This window comes from Sorex araneus, chromosome X (assembly GCF_027595985.1).
Source record: "Sorex araneus isolate mSorAra2 chromosome X, mSorAra2.pri, whole genome shotgun sequence".
NCBI classification, from domain to species: Eukaryota; Metazoa; Chordata; class Mammalia; order Eulipotyphla; family Soricidae; genus Sorex; species Sorex araneus.
The window spans coordinates 265,924,081-265,942,203 of record NC_073313.1 but is presented as its reverse complement, the minus strand read 5'-3'; the positions used below and the strand labels follow the sequence as shown (position 1 = coordinate 265,942,203).

The 18,123-nt window shown below is 61.0% G+C and overlaps 2 protein-coding genes across 4 annotated transcripts in view; both read right to left on the bottom strand.

The window, feature by feature from the left end:
* Nucleotides 1–9,880, bottom strand: part of MROH2A (maestro heat like repeat family member 2A) — a 46,791-nt gene extending 36,911 nt beyond the window's left edge. Inside the window, exons 1-10 of the mRNA XM_055121286.1 lie at nt 9,796–9,880; nt 9,501–9,682; nt 7,247–7,378; nt 6,838–7,000; nt 4,159–4,257; nt 3,625–3,776; nt 3,007–3,150; nt 1,600–1,692; nt 1,430–1,508; nt 1,217–1,330 (exon numbers count right to left, since the gene is read on the bottom strand). Of these exons, the coding sequence (XP_054977261.1) occupies nt 1,217–1,330; nt 1,430–1,508; nt 1,600–1,692; nt 3,007–3,150; nt 3,625–3,776; nt 4,159–4,257; nt 6,838–7,000; nt 7,247–7,378; nt 9,501–9,682; nt 9,796–9,880 (1,243 nt within the window). The remainder of the gene's footprint in view (nt 1–1,216; nt 1,331–1,429; nt 1,509–1,599; nt 1,693–3,006; nt 3,151–3,624; nt 3,777–4,158; nt 4,258–6,837; nt 7,001–7,246; nt 7,379–9,500; nt 9,683–9,795) is intronic.
* A 4,510-nt stretch (nt 9,881–14,390) lies between these two features.
* Nucleotides 14,391–18,123, bottom strand: part of LOC101555017 (UDP-glucuronosyltransferase 1A9) — a 122,551-nt gene continuing 118,818 nt past the window's right edge. For all 3 annotated transcript variants that reach the window (XM_055120542.1, XM_055120541.1, XM_012933253.2), the window contains exons 4-5: nt 17,692–17,911; nt 14,391–15,098 (exon numbers count right to left, since the gene is read on the bottom strand). In XM_055120542.1, coding sequence (XP_054976517.1) covers nt 14,801–15,098; nt 17,692–17,911 — 518 coding nt within the window. In that variant the 3' untranslated portion in view covers nt 14,391–14,800. The remainder of the gene's footprint in view (nt 15,099–17,691; nt 17,912–18,123) is intronic.

Below are 18,123 nucleotides of genomic sequence, written 5' to 3'. Positions count from 1 at the left end.
TAGGTTTGTGGACAAACCTATAAGATAAAAAAATTAAAAAGAAATAAAGCAGCGGAGGCTTGTCGGGGTGAGCAGGTCGGCATCAGAAGGCGGGGCGGGGGTTGCCCGCTCCCCAGGCTGGCACCGTGCTCTTCTCTTTCTTTTTTTTTTTTTTGGCATCACACCTGGCGGTGCACAGGGGTTACTCCTGGTTCTACACTCAGGAATCACTCCTGGCGGTCTCAGGGAACCATATGGGATGCTGGGATTCGAACCCGGGTCAGCCGCGTGCAAGGCAAACGCCCTACCCGCTGTGCTATCACTCCAGCCCCACCATGCTCCTTTCTAAGGGTTCACTTTTAGGTTTCAAACAGCCCTCTTTGTCCAGGGACCTAAAAGCACCTGTCTACTCCTGACAACTTCCCCGAAGTTGGCTTGCTGAGCAGGGTTCAGTCAGACCGGGTCACCACAGCCGGGCTGAGAGTCTGGCGTCTTGGCGTCGGATGGGGGCACAGCACAGAACATCCGGGGCAAATCCCAGCCCAGAGCCAGAGGTTGGTGTCTTGGTTACAACAGCGGGGCTGAGTCTCTGGCACAGACGCCCCCGTGGATGCCCCTGGTGTAAGGCTGAAAACATTTTTACTAACTGGTACTAACTGACCTCTTCCAGAAAGAGGGCTGGACCAACGTGCACCATCATCTCCATCTGTCGCACCACCATTGCTTTTTTTTGGGGGGGTCACACCTGGCGGTGCTCAGGGGATGCTGGGAATAGAACCCGGGTCGGCCGCGTGCAAGGCAAACGCCCTCCCCGCTATCACTGGAGTGCTATCACTCCAGCCCATGCTTAACTTGGGGCTTGTCCTCCCCGAAGAAGTCCTAGACCTGCAGGGCTGCCTGCCACCAGCAGAGAGCGCCGTGCTGCCAGCCAGCTTGGGCCCGGTTTAGCACAGTGGCCTCTGGGGTTCAGGCTCAGGACGGAGGCCGGTGAGTGGGTCTGGGGGGCTTTGGGGGTTGCACCTCCACGATCAGAGGCGCCTTACGGTTCAACCTCCGGGTTAACTTAGGGGCTCAGCAGGAGGATTCGGGCCAGCGCTGAAACTGGGAGCTGGACTGCAGGATGCAAGAGGCGAGGTGCTGTCGCCCCCCTGAGACAATGCCGGAGGGCCAGGGAGCCCCCCCCCCAAAAGCGGGGAATGGCCTGGGAGCGACCTCGGGGCGTGCCCCGTGCACTCACCGTCCGCACTCACCACCGCCCTGATGAGCGTCAGGGTTCCCACGCGCGTGGACTCCTTGCTGGTCTCCATCTGGCCCAGGAAGAATTTCATCAGCTCCTTGGGGTAGGAGCGAGCTGCGGAGGGAAGAGCGCCGGCGTCACCGCGCAGGGCCGGCGGCACCCCGTGGCCCAGAGGGGAGCCCCCCAGCGCCCAGAGGGGAGCCGGGCCCTCACCCAACGCGATGAAGCAGTGCACGATCTCCGCCAGGTTCTGGCTGCTGTACTGGTGCTGTGCGGGCGCCCGGGAACACACCTGGGGTGCAGGTGGGGGCTGGCTCAGGGGCGCCGCCCCCCGGCGCTGCCCCCCCGCCCCCCAGCAGCCCAGCCTGGCCCCCCTGCCTTGCCTGGACATGCAGCTCAGAGAAGATGTTGTGCAGCTGCAGGGGGGGCACGGGTGTGTTGGTGAGCACAGACATCTCCAGGATCTGCCTCAGCACCTGTGGGGGTGGGGGAGGGTAGGCGAGGGGGCGGGCCACCCACCACCAGCGACTCAGGGCGCTCTGGGCAGGCGGGGCCTCTCGGGGTGCAGGGGGAAGCCTCAGTTTCCCCTCGCCGACTGCTGAGGCAGCTCCGTTGGAACAGCCCCCAGCCTCCACCTGAGACACCCTCGGCTCGCTCTGAGACGGGCGAAGTTGACACTTTCCTGTGAAAGCTGCCCTGGGCCGCAGGCTGGCAGGGAGGAGCCCAGAGGCAAGGGGGCACCGTCACCTGGGCACCCGGGCACCGTCACCACCGTCACCCAGGCAGATGGTGAGATACAGACCCGAGAGGGTCGCGAATCCACAGATGGTCCCACCGGCCGCAGCGCGAGTGAGGGGCGTCCTTCAGTCTTAGCAACACAGACGGGCCCTAAGCCCCCAGGACCCCCTGGGAAGCAGCCCAGAGACCCACGCCACGAGACCCCTGACTCGGCCCTCTCCTAGGTTCCTTCCATCCACTTCCCAGCACCCTTCTGTTTCCTCACTCTGCATCTGAGCGTCTTTACGGCTCGATATTCCTATTCTGGGAAATGTCAACGTATCTGGGGGCCGCGGTAAGGTGGAAGCAGCACCCTGCACCCAAAGCCTGCCGACCTGGAGGTGACCCCCCCATCCTGCTCGGGTTGGGGGGCACACCCGGTGGTGCTTGGTAGCTGCTCCCAGCTTGGTGCTCGAAGAGCGTGTAGTTCCCGGGAGGTGGGACCAGTGCTCTGACCCTTGGTGTCGTCTCCCCGGCCAGAGAATCCCCGTCTGTGGGCTGGCACGGCCTCCAGGCCGCCTTCTCTTTGCTGCACAGGGGCCCACAGTGAAGGACCGTGACTTTCCTTCACGGTTGCAGGGGCGCTAGGGGCAGCCTGCCCGGCTCCAGCTCAGGGGGCTGAAATGCAGGTCGGAGGCACCCACCCCGCCCCCACCCCCCCACCCCGGGGCCTTGGAAATGTGGCGTCTTTGGAACCAGCTGCAGTGGATCACGGAGCTCGTGGTCACGTGGGATGTCGGGGAGGGGAACCATGTCTGGGGTCGCCAGGGGCCTAAAGGGGGCAAGGCAGGCCTCTTCCTGGGCCCTGCCCACACTCCGGCCAGGCCTGCTGGGCCCCGAGTCAGCTGAGACACAGTTCTGCTGCCTGGAGTTTCCCTGCCCGGGGCTCGGGGTCCCGCAGCCTGGGGACACGGACCATCGAGGCCCCCCCGCCCTGGGCCCGCCCCGCCTGGCCCCACCGACGGGGCCCTCAGAGGGCGCAGGCGTGGGTGCGCGGGGCGTGTTCGCGGCACCTGGGTGATGAAGAGCGCCTCCAGGCCGCTGTCGTACTCGGCCAGCAGCAGCGGGATGTAGTCGTACACCTGCTCACGCAGGTCGCCGCTGGGCAGCAGCAGGCTCAGCATGGGCCGCAGGGACTTGACGACCCCCAGCTTCACCTGCCACGAGACGGGGCCTCGGTCTCCCGGCCTGTCCACAGCAACCAGGGCAGAGAGCACGGGCCCGGGAAGGCCGCGGGGCCGGCCGTGGGGCTTAGGGGGCCCTGATTAGGAACACGGAGGCTCTGTGCCTCAGTTTCCCCCCGTAAAACAGCTTCATGGCAGAGGGCTGGTGGGGAAATTGCTCCCCTGCCGTGCCTGGGAGGGGCTTCACATCGCAGGTCATGCCACTTCGGGTCCCAGGAGGGAGGCTGGAACCAGCGAGGACTCTGTCCTGGGGTGCTGTAGTGTGAGGGACCCACCAGGGGCACCCCTCCCAGGGCACCTCGTGTGGAGTTGCACGAAGGATCCACCAGGGGGCGCCCCTCCCGGGGGTCTCACCTGGAGTTACACGAGGAACCCACCAGGGGGCGCCCCTCCCAGGGAGCCTCACCTGGAGTTTCACGAGGGAGCCACCAGGGGGCGCCCTCTCACCTCGGGGTTGCTGTTGCGCAGCCACACGGTGACGAAATAGCGGAACATGGGGAAGAGCTTGACTGCGAACTGGTCTTCGGTCATGACGGGGTACACGCTGTTCTCCAGGTGCCGCAGGTAGAACTGCACAGCCTCGCAGAAGGTCTCCATGGCTGGGGCGGAGCGGGGGGGCCGTGAGCCCACCGGGGTGCAGGCAGGACACAGGCTCCCAGGCCGTGACTCAGTTTCCACCCCGTGCAAGTCCTGGGGCGGGACTAGGACTGGAAGAGAGTGGGGGGGCCCCAGGGCAGAGCACAGCAAGCTGGTGTCGCACGGGGCGGGGCGCGAGGCCACGAGAGACGCAGCGTGGAGGAATCCCCCGTGGGCCCCCAGGAGAGACAGCGCCCCGAGCCACTGGAGGGTCCGGCCTCGTCTCCCTCAGAGCTCGCCAGAGGCCTCACGGAGGGAATAAACGCACGCCCCTCCACCTCTTCAGTCCCGCGCACCCTCCGACCCTGGATCAAGCCGGACCTGCAGCCCCGGCCGGGCACGTACCCCCGCAGATCACCTGGCGCATCTTGGCCTCGTTGGCGAGTCTCAGCATGGTGAATATGGTCACCAGGGTGATGCCCATGTACGGCATGAACTCAAACACTGGCGGGGGGGCACAGGGGGAGGCACAGAGGGTGAGCCCAGGCCCGCGCCTCCGGTCTCCGCACAAACGCCCCGGGGCCCTGACACATGTGGAGTGTCAGCAGGGGTCAGAGTGAGTGTGAGAGGCCCGGGAGGCTCAGGGGGGCAGTGCTCCCGCGTGTGATCCAGCACCTTCGCCGGAGGGTGAGGCCCTGGCAAGCACCTCGTAGGTGTGTGAGTGTGTGGGTGTGCAAGCGTGTAGATGTGTGGGTGTGTGAGTGTGCCGGTGTGTGCAGTTGTGTAAATGTGCAGATGTGTGAAGGTGTGTGAATATGCAGGTGTGTGCAACTGTGAGTGTGTGGCTGTGCCGGTGTGTGAGTGTGGGTGTGCAGGTGTGTATGGGTGTGTGTGTGCAGCTGTGTGAGTGTGAGGGTGTGTACAGGCATGTGGGTGTGCAGGTGTGTATAGATGTGTGAGTGCAGGTGTGTGTGTGAGTGCAGGTATGTGTGAGTGCAGGTGTGTGTGTGAGTGCAGGTGTGTGTGTATGGGGGTGTGTGCAGGTAAGATTGAGGGTGTGCATGTAGGTGTAGGGTGTGTGTGAATGCAGTTGTGAATGCGGATGTGTGAGTGCACGAGTGTGTGTGAGTGTGTGGGTGTGTGAGTATGCAGGTGTGTAGGGGTGAGTGGGTGTGTGTAAGTGCGCAGGTGTGAGTGTGTGTGAATGTCTGAGTGTGTGGGTGTGAGTGTGCATGTGAACGCACGAATATTTCCGTGTGCTGGTGGCGAGTGTGTCTGGGCAAATATGAGTGTGTGTGTGCAGGTGTGTGAGTGTGCGGGTGTGCAGGTATTGTCAGTATCCGAGTGTGTATGTGTGTTGCGAGTGTGTGGGGCTGCAGTGAGGGCTGCAGCTGCAGCACGGAAGACACAGGAGGAGGAGCGGGGAGGGGCCCGGGGAAGGGGAGACAGGAGGGAGGGGGAGGGAAGCGGGGGGTGTGGGCAGAGGAGGGGCAGAGCTGGGGGCGGCAGGAACCTGTACTGGGGTTGTGGCTTCCGGGAGCCCCCCGTGTCCCCCCGCGTTCTTGGCGGAATGAAAACACAGAGAGGAAAGAGCCAGAGGGGGGCAGGATCCGTCGCACAGCGGGGAGGGCGTTTGCCTTGCACGCGGCCCACCCCGGTTCGACCTCTGGCATCCCTTATGGTCCCCCGAGCACCTTCAGGAGTGACTCCTGAGTGCAGAGCCAGGGGGAACCCCTGAGCATCGCCCGGTGTGACGACCCCCCTCCCCTGGAATAAAGGAAAAGAAGGAGAACCAGGGAAAGAACACAGAGACGGAAAGACAGACAAGGAGACAGAGGTGGGGCAGCAGGGAGGGCTGGAGCACGGGAGAGACTAAGGAGAGGACTAGGGGTGAGAAATGAGGCAGCTGGGAGAGAGGGGCCATGGCGAGAAATGTGTCCATGGGACCGGGGTGTGAGCTGGACTTGTGTGAGGGTGACCTGGGTTTGATCCCCGGCACCCCATGGGTCTCTTGAACACTGGAGTGACCCCTGAGCACAGAGCCAGGAGTGAGCCCTGAGCACCACCGGGAGTGGCCCAAAAATCAAGAAGGAAGGAAAGGGAGGGAGGGAAGGAGGAGGGAGGGAAGGAAGGAAGGAAGGAAGGAAGGAAGGAAGGAAGGAAGGAAGGAAGGAAGGAAGGAAGGAAGGAAGGAAGGAAGGAAGAAGGGAGGGAGGGAGGGAGGAAGAGAGAAAAGGAAGGAAGGAAGGAAGGAAGGAAAGAAGGAAGGAAGGAGGAAGGAAAGAAGGAAGGAAGGAGGAAGGAAGGAAGGAAGGAAAGGGGAAGGAAGGAAGGAAGGAAGGAAGGAAGGAAGGAAGGAAGGAAGGAAGGAAGGGAGGGAGGAAGGAAGGAAGGAAGGAAGGAGGGAGGGAGGGAGGGAGGAAGAAGGGAGGGAGGGAGGGAGGGAGGAAGAAGGGAGGGAGGGAGGGAGGGAGGAAGAGAGAGAAGGAAGGAAGGAGGAAGGAAAGAAGGAAGGAAGAAGAAAGGAAAGAAGGAAGGAAGGAGAAAGGAAAGAAGGAAGGAAGGAAGGAAAGGAAAGAAGGAAGGAAGGAAGGAAGGAAGGAAGGAAGGAAGGAAGGAAGGAAGGAAGGAAGGAAGGAAGGAAGGGAGGAAGGAAGGAAGGAAGGAAGGAGGGAGGGAGGGAGGAAGGAAGGAAGGAGGGAAGGAAGGAAGGAAGGAAGGAAGGAAGGAAGGAAGGAAGGAAGGAAGGGAGGGAGGAAGGAAGGAAGGAAGGAAAGGGGAAGGACAGAAGGAAGGAAGGAGGGAGGGAGGGAGGGAGGAAGGAAGGAAGGAGGGAGGGAAGGAAGGAAGGAGGGAAGAAAGGAAGGAAGGAAGGAAGGAAGGAAGGAAGGAAGGAAGGAAGGAAGGAGGGAGGGAAGGAAGGAAGGCAGGAGGGAGGGAGGAAAGGAAGGAAGGGAGGGAGGGAGGGAGAAGAGAAGGAGGGGAGGGAAGGAAGGAGGGGAGGAAGGAGGGAGGGAAGGAGGGAGGAGGGGGCGAGCTCCCAGCCTGGGTGGGGGCAGGGGGCGGGCGGGGGTCAGTGCCCACCGTTGCCGTTGGCCAGCTTGGCCAGGGTGACGATGACGAACTCGTCGGAGAGGCTGAGGGGCTTGAGGTGGTGCTGCAGCTCGTACATGACCAGGCTGAAGTGGTTCCGGGACAGGGCCACCAGCGTGTCGCTGGCCACCTCCGCCTTCACGTACCCCTCCTCCTGCGGGCGGGGGGGGGGCTGTGTGGGCCTGCGGGGGTCCCGCAGGGAGTCCCCCACTCCCGCTCGGCCTCCTCTGGCCAAGCAGGCTCTGGCCCCGCGGCCGCCCCGGGCCGAGCGAGTGGGGCAGGCTGGCATTGCGTGTGGACAGGCTGGCACGGCGTGTGGGCCGGCTGGCACGGCGTGACACAGTGGCCCGTGGCGGCCCTGGGCCCGCGTGCGTGCGAGGCGCCGGCGGGCGTGACCTACCTCCAGGCCTTCCCGCATCTCCCTGGAGGCGATGGAGACCAGCCTCTGCACACAGTGCTCCTCCAGCTCGCCCTCCTGCCGGATGATGTCCTGCAGGATGCTGTAGATGTTGACCTTGCGCAGCGTGGGAATCTGCAACAGCCGCGTGGTGGGAACCCGGCCTCTCCCCCGGCCCCTCCCCCGGGCCCCTCCCCCGGGGCCCTCCCCCGGGCCCTCCCCCGGGCCCTCCCCCGGGCCCTCCTGGCCCCTCCCCCGACCCCCTCCCCCGGGCCCTCCCCCTGCCCCTCCCCCCGGCCCCTCCCCCCGGTCCCTCCCCGGCCCTTCCCCGGCCCCTCCCCCGACCCCTCCCCGGGCCTTCCCCTGGGCCCTCCCCGGCCCCTCCCCGGCCCCTCCCCCGGCCCCTCCCCCGGTCCCTCCCCTGGCCCCTCCCAGCGGCCCCTCCCCCCGGCCCCTCCCCTGGCCCCTCCCAGCGGCCCCTCCCCCTGGCCCTCCCCCGGCCCCTCCCAGCGGCCCCTCCCACGGGCCCTCCCCGGCCCCTCCCCCGGGTCCTCTCCCGACCCCTCCCCCGGCCCCTCCCCCGGGCCCTCCCCCGGCCCCTGCCTGGGCCCTGTTCACCCCGGGTTTTCTCCGTCAGCCCGGCCTCCCCACGGGACCCAGGAGGTGGTGTGTTGGGGCGGAGGGAGAGCCGTGGGCGAGGGCTTGCCGGCACCCCCGCGGGCTCGGGCTCACTCCCCGGGACCCCTCTGGCTCCCCGAGCCCACCCGGAGCGATTTCTGAGCACGGGGCTGGGGAAAGCCCTGGGCACGGGCCAGGTGTGGCGCAGACGGCAGACTCCGGAGGAGGAGGAGAAGGTGGTCGTGTGCTGCCCTTGGTCCCGCGGACTCCGATCTGATCACACTCCCCACCCTGACCCAGCGGGTTCGAACCAATGGGTGAGCCTGGGCCATGGCAGGGAGAACACGGCCCAGATGGGGCGAGGCACCGAACAGCCCTCGCCGGGGTGCGGGGCCTGGCTGCACCCCAACAGTGAGAGGGTCCCGAGAGGCGGGTGCCCCGCCTGCTCTGTTCTCACAGGACTCGACAGCGCTTGGCCGTGCCTCTGTGTGGGCAGTAAGACCCGTAGAGCCTCCTCATGCCAACTCCTGCCGGGAGAACTGTGTGAGCACTTGAGAACGAGCCCCCAGACCAGTTTTTCAGCCTTAGACATTCTTCTCCGATCAGCCCCTTCCCCTTGATACAAAGACAGGAGCTCGGCCCAGGGGCTGACGGTGAACGAGACAGGGCGGGTGTGAGTCCTGCACTTCACCTCTTATGGGAGAGACCCGCCCCCGCCCCCCCCCCCCACTCGTGGACACACCGCAGAGCCTGGTACGGCTGCATCCTGGCACCCAGGCCAAAGGCCCGTGTGTGTCGGTGGGAACCAGAACCACCCTGTTTCCCCTCACCGTCTCCAGCCTCCCCACCTGCCTCCAATCAATCTTGATTGATCAATCAATCAATCAATCAAGATTGATCAATCAGTCAATCAAGACGCCTCCCCTCTTGATTCACGCATGGCCTCTCCCGCAGCCTTTGTTCATGCCGGGAACTTCCCGTGTTTTCCGGTGCTCTTGTGAGCAAGGGCCAAGGCCCCTTGGAGCCCGGGGGCCAAGGAAACCCGCGATGGAGGAAGCCGGTGACAGAGAGACGGGTCAGAGCCGCAGCACAGCAGGTCGGGCTGCCCTGGCCTGCAGCTGACCTGGGTTCAATCCCCGGCGTTACACACATTTCCCCTGGCACTGGCGGGAGTCATCCCTGAGCACAGAGCCAGGAGCACTGCCGGGTGTGGTCCAAGCCATGCCACCCCCAAAGGTGACAGATGCGTGACGGGCAGCTAGCGTATGGCGCACTGTGGCACGTACATGAGCCGGGACAGCCACACCCGCCAGCGCCATGCCAAGCCCAGGAAGTGACCAAATGCTGTGAGAATCCGGGGGGCACCTGGATCCTGGGAGATCAGCCTCCAAAGCCCCCCTGTTCTCTGCAACACCCTCCCCTTACGAACCTGCCTGTTCAAGACGCCCCCATGAGCCCCAAGTCCACAGCTGCCCCCCAGAGCACTGAGTACAGAGCACGCACTGACTCGGCCTCTGGCCTGAGGTGGGCCCTGCAGCCCCACAGCCCCTGGAGCTGGGCGGCTGGAGCCCCGGGAGCCGCGGGGTCCTCCGGGGCACCCCCCGGCATTGCCCACCCCCCTCTCGCACCCCGGACCTACCTTTGGCACCTGCAGGCAGCAGATGAGCGCATCCATCACCGAGGCGGGCTCACGGGTGGCCTTGTCCGTGATGATCACCGAGGCCAGCGTCTTGCGCATGTCCAGCCCGGCCCCGGCCCCGTCTGTCCTGGCCGACTCGCTCTCCATGATGTCCAGGAGGTTTGTGACTTGCTGGAAGGTGGCTGAGGTGGAGCCGGGAGGGGTCGCCCTGAGGCCGGCTCCCCGGCCCGTCCCCGTGCCCTCTCAGAGGCAGCAGGAGGGAGGGGGCTCTGCGGGGGGAGGGGAGGATTCTCACCGTGGTCCCTGGGGTGCAGAGGCTCCGGGCCCTCTGCGTCCTCCGAAGGGTCCTCGCTGCCGGAGTCTGGGGCTGCTTCCGCCATCTCTTCCTCAAACGCTTTGAGAGAAGCAACATTCATCTGTGTGTGTGTGTGTGTGTGTGTGTGTGTGTGTGTGTGTGTGGTTTCAGCTACACCCACCAGTGCTCAGGAGCTCTTCCTGGCTCTGTGCTCGAGAGGGCCCCCTGGTGGCGCCCAGGGCAATGGCCACTCGCCGTGTTAGGAACTGGCCACAGACCGTCACCCCTGTACTGTCTCTCTCCGGCCCTAAAGCGCTTCTGAGGGCAGCACGCCCCGACACGATTCTCCACCAATCACAGCCTGCGTGGCCCCGTGCCCTGGAGTGCAGGCAGGGTTGCCGGCAACCAAGTGACCCTGCAGACGGTTTAGTCCCTGACTGGGTGGGCAGGAGTGACGGCTCAGGAGGGCATGGGGCCACGCGGTCACCTGCATCCCACCACCAGCTGCGTCATCCTGGAGAACCGAGTTCCCGGAACGGCCGCGGCTCTGCGAGGCCCGAGAGAAGGACCCCCCCCCCGGGGGGCACGTCCACACCGAGGGATGGTAACGACAGCACGAGACCCGCCCCATCCTCTCTCCGGCCACAGCTCCTCATGGGCTGGCAAACACCAACGCGGGCGCGAACACGGGGACTGGATGCCCCTTTCGCCTCCTGCCCCACTCCTAGGGGGTGGCCTCGAAGAACCTGCCTGGGACCTACGCACTGACCTTTCCCCAGAGCCCTCTCCCGGGCGGAACGCGGACAGGCCACGAGAAACGGCCTCCGCTGAATACACGCAGTAGGAAGGTGGGTGGAAGCGAGGTGGCAGTTGGGCCCTGGGGTGGACGCGAGCGAGGGAGGCTCTCCTGCCCGGGGGGCGGGGGGGGCATCAGAATTGTCACCGTTGGCTTCCACACCTGTGGAACTTTGAGACCCAACTGCCTCTGGGCGCCCGTCCCACGGGAGCATTGGGGTGTGCAGAGGCCGCACGCAGGGCTGACAAACTCGACCTTGTCCTGTCAGTCACCGTTTCTGTCGCCCGAAGCTGAGGCGGTATGGTGGAAGGGTGGGTGTGGGGTGGTCCCAGGGGCCCCAGGTGTGGAGGTGTGACGTCAGAGCCGCAGGTGGCGGTGGCTGTTACGGAGGGCTCCAGGGAGGCGGCACCTGCCTGCAGGATGGGCCAGGAGGTTCCTACGGGCGGAGTGCTAAGAAGATAAAGCACTGCAGGGATGGGGACTCTGCCTCGGAGAGCCCAGAGGAATCCTGTCACGCTCGCTGTGGGGAGACGGTCCAGGCCAGCCTCCTGGCTGGGGAAACCGTTCCGTGTATCTCTGGACCAGAAGAAATTGGGACTCAGCACCACTTCAGATCTGGGCTGCTATTCCCACCCACCTGGCCTGAGGGAGCGCCTCAGCCTCTGCTTGGACCCCAGAATACCAGGGCGGGAAGACCCCCGAGAAGAGAATTAGTCATACTTGCTTCCTTCACAGCTCTCCGCTCTATCTACCTCCTCCCCTCCGCGCTGGCCTTTTTTTCTCTTTCAAGGAAGACGGTTGTAGCTCCGTGCCCAGACCCCCGCCACCTGCCTTGGGTGTGCCACGAAAGGCTCTAGACAGCTCGACAGCCGTCCACCTCCCTAGGGGCTATGGAAAGGAGGCCATGTCCCTTTGCTCTGAGACTCTGAAGCCCCAACACATGGAAGAAGGTGAATTTAAAGTCCAGAGTGGGGGCTGGAGCAATAGCACAGTGGGGAGGGCATTTGCCTTGCACGCGGCCGACCCCGGTTCGATTCCCAGCATCCCATATAGTCCCCTGAGCACCGCCAGGAGTAACTCCTGAGTTCAAAGCCAGGAGGTAACCCCTGTGCATTGCCGGGTGTGACCCAAAAAGAAAAAACAAAAAGAAAAAAAAAGAAAAGAAAAGTCCAGAGTGAAGGCTCCCGCTGTCACTCCAAGAGAAACTTCCACACACAATGACAGAACACAGTTGCTCATTTTTCTGTACACATACGCAGCTCTGTTGATCTGAGCCCATCCGGGCATGGACGACTAGAGTCACTTAGACACGTGTGGGCAGGTAGGGGCCGAGTGAGGCAGCCTGACCTCACGCACACGCCCTGCAGTGAGGTGGCTGCAGGCTGAAGGAACCAGGGTGACAGGGATGTGGCTGTTCTCCTAGAAGTCGCGCGGCCGAGTGAGCAGAATGTGAAGGTCTGCCGAGGATTAGACTGTGAATTAGCCCCTGTCACCAGCTCTGCCGGGACTTACGGCCAAAATAGTCCCCAGGCCTGCTGGGTTCGAGAGCTGTGGAGGTAGATTGTCTCCTCTCGAGGGCCGGAGCTGAGAGTCACCCGGTGGGAGGCCGTGGCGGGCTGGAGAAAAGAGCCATGTTCCTGTCAGCCACCAGCGGAGGCGGGGACCAAAGCAAAGGGAGACGTTTCTGGATCTAGCGAAGACCCTGGCTCAAGGGACAGAAGTGGACCCTGCGTGGTTCTCCGGTTAAAAAAAAAAAATCCTGGGGCCGGAGCGATAGCACAGCGGGTAGGGCGTTTGCCTTGCACGCGGCCGACTCGGGTTTGATCCCCGGCATCCCATATGGTCCCCTGAGCACCGCCAGGAGTAATTCCTGAATGCAGAGCCAGGAGTAACCCCTGTGCATCGCCGGGTGTGACCCAAAAAAAAAAAATCCTGACTGGAACCCAATCACGAACAACTTTGTAACTATTTACCGCATGGTGGTTTAATAAATTTTTTAAAATTCCCTTTGAACTTCCTTTTTCCTGGATCTGGCGATCATCTTTGATGGACAGCCCCCCTGTGAAACCTGCCCCTCTCAGGCATCGCCAGGTTCCACCTCAGAACTACCCTGACAGCCTCACCGGATGGGGGTGCAGCCGGCCCTTCCCCTCCCCTGCCCCAGCGAGACCCTGAGTCGCCCCCTCTGGCTACTGATTAAGCTGCTGAACGCCATGATCCCAGAGACACATGAACGAATCTCGGAACCCAGCGGCTTTTGGCAGAAATCCCTCCAGATTTAATTATTAAAATTTCAGAATTCCAAAATGCTGCTATCACAGCCGCACAACATCATATGCTATTTATAACCAGCAAAAGAAAACAAATTGTCTAATGTTCCTTTTTGGCAGGTCTGAGTGTTGGGGAAAAATCCCAAATAATAATGGTGGGTCTGGTGTCGAAATGTTGAATATAATCAAAGTAGAGAGAGAGTAATGTGGAAATCATCTGCCACACAGGCAGGGGGAGGGTGTGAGATAGGGGGGATACTGGGGTTTTTTGGTGGTGGGAAATGTGCTCTGGTGAAGGGACGGGTGTCTCATCATTGTATGACTGAGACTTAAACCCGAAAGCTTTGTAACTGTCCTCACGGTGATTCTGCCCCTTGTAGCATATCCCAGCCCATCTATGAGGCTTTTTTAATGGATGAAAATAAAAATGAAGCCCAGAAGCATCTCACAGGAGTAGTTATTTAAGTACTTCCTAGAAAATCCATGCCATAGAATAGTTATTGTTGGGGCTGGAGCAATAGCACAGAGGGTAGGGCGTTTGCCTTGCACGCAGCCGACCCGGGTTCGATTCCCAGCATCCCATATGGTCCCCTGAGCACCGCCTGGAGTAATTCCTGAGTGCATGAGCCAGGAGTGACCCCTGTGCATCGCCGGGTGTGACCCAAAAAGCAAAAAAAAAAAAAAGAATAGTTGTTGTCAATAAAACAAATGACATGACAATCACTTTGGACAGGAACTCTGTGTTGAAATAGGGAAGGGATGTACCAGAGAACCTTTTAGTATCTGTGTTGCAAACCATGATCACCATTACCAAAGGGGAGTTGGAGAGGGAGGGAGAGATAGAAAAGAGAGAGAGAGAGAGAGAGAGAGAGAGAGAGAGAGAGAGAGAGAGAGAGAGAGAGAAGGGAAATGCCTGCCATAGAGGCAGGCAGGGGGCGGAAGGGAAACTGGGGACACTGGTGATGAGAAATAGGGAAAAAGAAAGCAAGTGAGATGCTCTCCAGACCGGGGGAGATACTCTCGGTAGAGAGACGTGAAGGAAGAATGTCTTCTTTGCTTTCAGCTGTGTTGGCGTCTCAGAAGTACCTGCATTGGCCAGACTCACGCCTGCTTATTCCCAGGGAGCGTGACTACCGGCCGTTTCTATTTCCTGCCATCTCTCTGTGTGTGTCTCCATATTCTTCTCATTTTCTGCCACCCTCAGGCATCACTTTTGTGATCAGAATACGTACCGTTGAGCCAATGAATGTCCCCCAAAGCCAACACAGAGAGACGAGCACCCAAGAAATCAGATTTCCAAGAACTTACTAACATGCTTTCAAGGTGGGAAACACAGCAAGAACAATCCACGCCAGACCCAGAGCACTCTGCACCCATCACACAGCTGATCCGCGTGGCACAAACCCACCAGGGTCACCCTCGGAGCCCGCACCCCCGGTCACACACGCCCCTCGGCTCCCCCAAAGCCAGAAACCTCACACAGCTCTTCAATCATTCACTGCGGCTCACTCCAGAGGAGGGAGCGGCTCTTTATTTCATTGATTTATTTTTCAAGTAGACAGCAACCGACCTCCAGGGAGCCCGAAGCCCCCTGTCATCGTCGTCGTGGGGACGGGCTCCCTTCTCCAGCCTCTCCAAAGCCAGGTGACGTCACAGTTTTCATCCAAGGTGTTTTATCTCACTGCGGCCCCCGGCTGGCCCCCTTTCTAAGTGAAAAAGTGCCTGGAGACCTTCACGGCCCTCCGGGGGGGTGTCGAGTGAAAGTTCCTGAGTGTGGTCAGGGTTGGAGGAAACGGACACACAGAAAACATGTCTGAAAAATCGACCTAAAGGTGTGACCCGTGATTTGGTGATGGAGCCATGGCAGAGGGCATCTCTGAACAGCCACGGTGACCCCACCTGTCCCCCGCTACCCCCCTGCTGTGGCCACTGGCCCCTCTCAGTGCGCCTTGGACTTGTGTGATTTCTTTCCACGCGGTTTCTTCCCGAAGCACTTCCGGCAGCCGAAGGCGCAGCACTTGTAGACGACAAAGAGGACGCCCAGCACGATGGACAGGAGGAAGGCGATCACGTCCAGGGAGTGGTACTGGTACCAGGTGAGGTTGTGGGCAGCGGGGCGCAGGTGCGGCGCCCCCTTGTGCCGCATGACGAACTCCACCCAGAACACGGCCAGGTCCAGAGGCTCGATGGGGCGGTCCTTGTGCAGGCTGGAGAGACGCATGATGTTCTCCTTGTAGCTAGACAAAGACAGGGGCAGGGCTGAGTGCGAGACGCCGGGGGGTCTGCTCGCTGTGGGGGTGGGGGGTCGCTGCCTGGGAGCAGAGCTGTGTCTGTTAGAACCAAGCAAGAAAACTCCCAAGGCCTCATATACAACACACGCGCGCGCACACACACACACACACACACTCAACTTTTGCTAAAAATTAGATAAGAGAGGCCAGAGAGAAGGCTTGAGAGACTAGGACAGCAGCCTTGCATTCCTACGTCCTAAGTTTGACGCTCAGTCTAGCCAAGCCCCAACCCCCTGCTTCCTTCCACCCAACACGGCCAGGTAAGGCCCCAAAACAGAAGTCAAAAAATAGAAAACTGGGTGCTGGAACACACAATTTTAAATCACTCGAAACATGCCACTGTTCTTTTATTCTTCTGTGATATCGTTGGTGGAATTGCCTTCTGCTTCATAGCACGACAGAGAGATGACGGCACGCTAGGTCAGGAGCGGCTCCCATCTGACCTTGTGAACAACCACATCTTGCCAGAGGAAATGCCATTTTAAGTGTCACCTCTGAGGTGACGGCTATGTTTCAGCTCACTGGCTGAAATACCAAACCATCCAAATGCCCACTGGAGCCAGGAGGCTGCACCTCTGCAGATGGTAGAGCGAAGTAGACCCTTGGTTATTCCGGACAGTGCAGAACAGCCAGGTCCAAAATGGGCTAGAAGCTTCCATCATTGAGATGGGTGGGTGAGTGGATGGATGGACAGAAGGATGGATGGAGGGAGGGAGGGAGGGAGGGAGGGAGGGAGAGGGGGATGGAAGAATGGATGTATGGTTGGATGGATAGAGAAATGGAGGGAGGGAGTGATGGAGAGAAGCATAGATGGATGGAGGGAGGGAGAGAGGGATGGATAGAAGAAAGGGATGAGGGAGGGAGGGAGGGAGGGAGGGAGGGAGGGAGGAATAGATAGAAGGATGGATGGATGGATGAATGGATGGAGGGATGGAGGGATGGATGAACAGATGAACTGAGCAGAAAGCATGGAGGAAGGGAGGAACAGTGAAAGAGATGGTGGAAGAAAATAAAGGAAGGAAGAAAGATAGGAAGGGAGGAAGGGGTAAAGGGAAGAGGGAGTGAGATGGATGAGAGGATAGATGGATGAGCAGGAGGAAAGAGAGAGAAAGAGAAAATAAGACACTTATCCAGGGGTAATTATTATCTTTGTTGTCCTTAAATACACTCATCTGATTTGGATACAGTCTTTGAGAGTAACATTAATATTTGACCATAAATGGTTAAATATCTATCTCGTGAAAACATTCTCTTAAGCAAAATAAAATTTTTTGGACTGAAAAGCACTTTTAGGACTGCTGTGTCCTGGTTGCAAAATCTGCTTTTTTGACATTGTCCACTCTATCTCACGAGGCACCATGCCAGCCGGGGGCGCTGGCACACTTAGAGCTGGCTCCTGTGAAGTGCTGGCTGGTTAGTGAACGCAGTGGTTCGTGATTGGACCAACAGTATTACTGTCGGACTTGGTGCCAAGTCGTCCTGCGGTTACAAGAGTGCCCTGTGCTGGGACGGGTCAGAGTCCTGTTGATGGGACTCTCGGGCCTGAGTTTTCTTGGCACCTGGAGAGAAGATGGGTTTTCATTGTGTGAATGTGTGGGTGTCATGGCCTGGCCTGGCATTCGGGTTTCTGGGGAAGTTGCTGGAAGGAAGAGCTGAGAACTATCCCTCCTGTTCTGGGGGGCTGCCCCAGTCTCTGGACATTTCACCCACGGCCCGTGGGCGGGGCACCTCTCTCTATCTCCCCCTGTGGACTGGACACCCCACAGGCGGGCATACAAGAGCTTACAGCGGGTCTCGTCTCTCCCCTTTCTCCCCTGCCCAGGCCAGTGTGAGTCGCTGGGCAGTGTCGCTCCCACCTGAACACATGCCCGCTTTCCCTCACACAAACCCCTGAGCGCCTCCTCCAAAAAAAAGAAGCAACCAAGAGTGAAGACTCCCGACATGCTCGTGGATGCGCACACGTGCACACACATGCACACACACACGTGCATGCATACATGCACACACGTGCATATACACACCTTTAAGCTGGTGCACTTCACTCAGGCACACGCAGGCACACACGTAATCACCCACACGTCCCTGTACCTGCACACGTGCCCACACGTACTCTCACCGACGACCGCACACGTTACTGCTGGGTATAAAGTCACTGCAGGCCATGCGCTCTCTCACAGGGATTTGTGCGTGTGTTGCCGGGGTCGGAGCCCAGGGCCTCCCACGTGCGAGACAGAAGCTCCACGACGGAGCTTCTCCACACATTTCCATCACCCTGCGTGAGCTTGGCAGCCGAGAGACAGACGGCAGAGACCGCCTGATGGGATACTCCCCTCCCCCGGGTCGTTCCCTCGGCCCGAGAAGCGGCCCGAGTGACCCCACGACCCCACCCCACGGCCACCAAAGCCCCAGGCTCGCTTTCCCTCCAGTTGCAATCCGGGCACACCTGCACCTCGGCGATCACAGCTGAGCGTTTCTTGTGCACGTGATGGCCCCCTAAAGGAAGACCCCGGGCCCCCGCGCCCCCCCCTTCCCCTCTCACCTTTTGTCATAGATGACAGCCTTCAGGGCCTGGGACAGGTCCTCCGAGGTCATCTCCAGGACGTTCAGGGACACGCCGGCCCCCCGGGACTCCATGCGCTTGGCGTTGTCCATCTGGTCCCCGAAGAGGGGCAGCATGACCATGGGCACGCCGTTGCAGATGCCCTCGTAGATCCCGTGGGAGCCGGAGTGCGTGATGAAGGCGCGCGTCTTGGGGTGCCCTGGGAGGAGCAAGCGGGAGGTGCCCACTGTCGGGTCGCTGAGACCCTCCACCCGACCTCACTGCAGTCCCGGCGACTCATGGGCTCCACGCTGGGGCCAGAGAGACAGGACAGGGGAAGGCATTGGCCTTGCACACACCTGACCCTGAGCCCATCCCCGGCACTGCGTATGACACCCCTGAGCACTGCCAGGGGGTTGCCCAGGAGCCCTG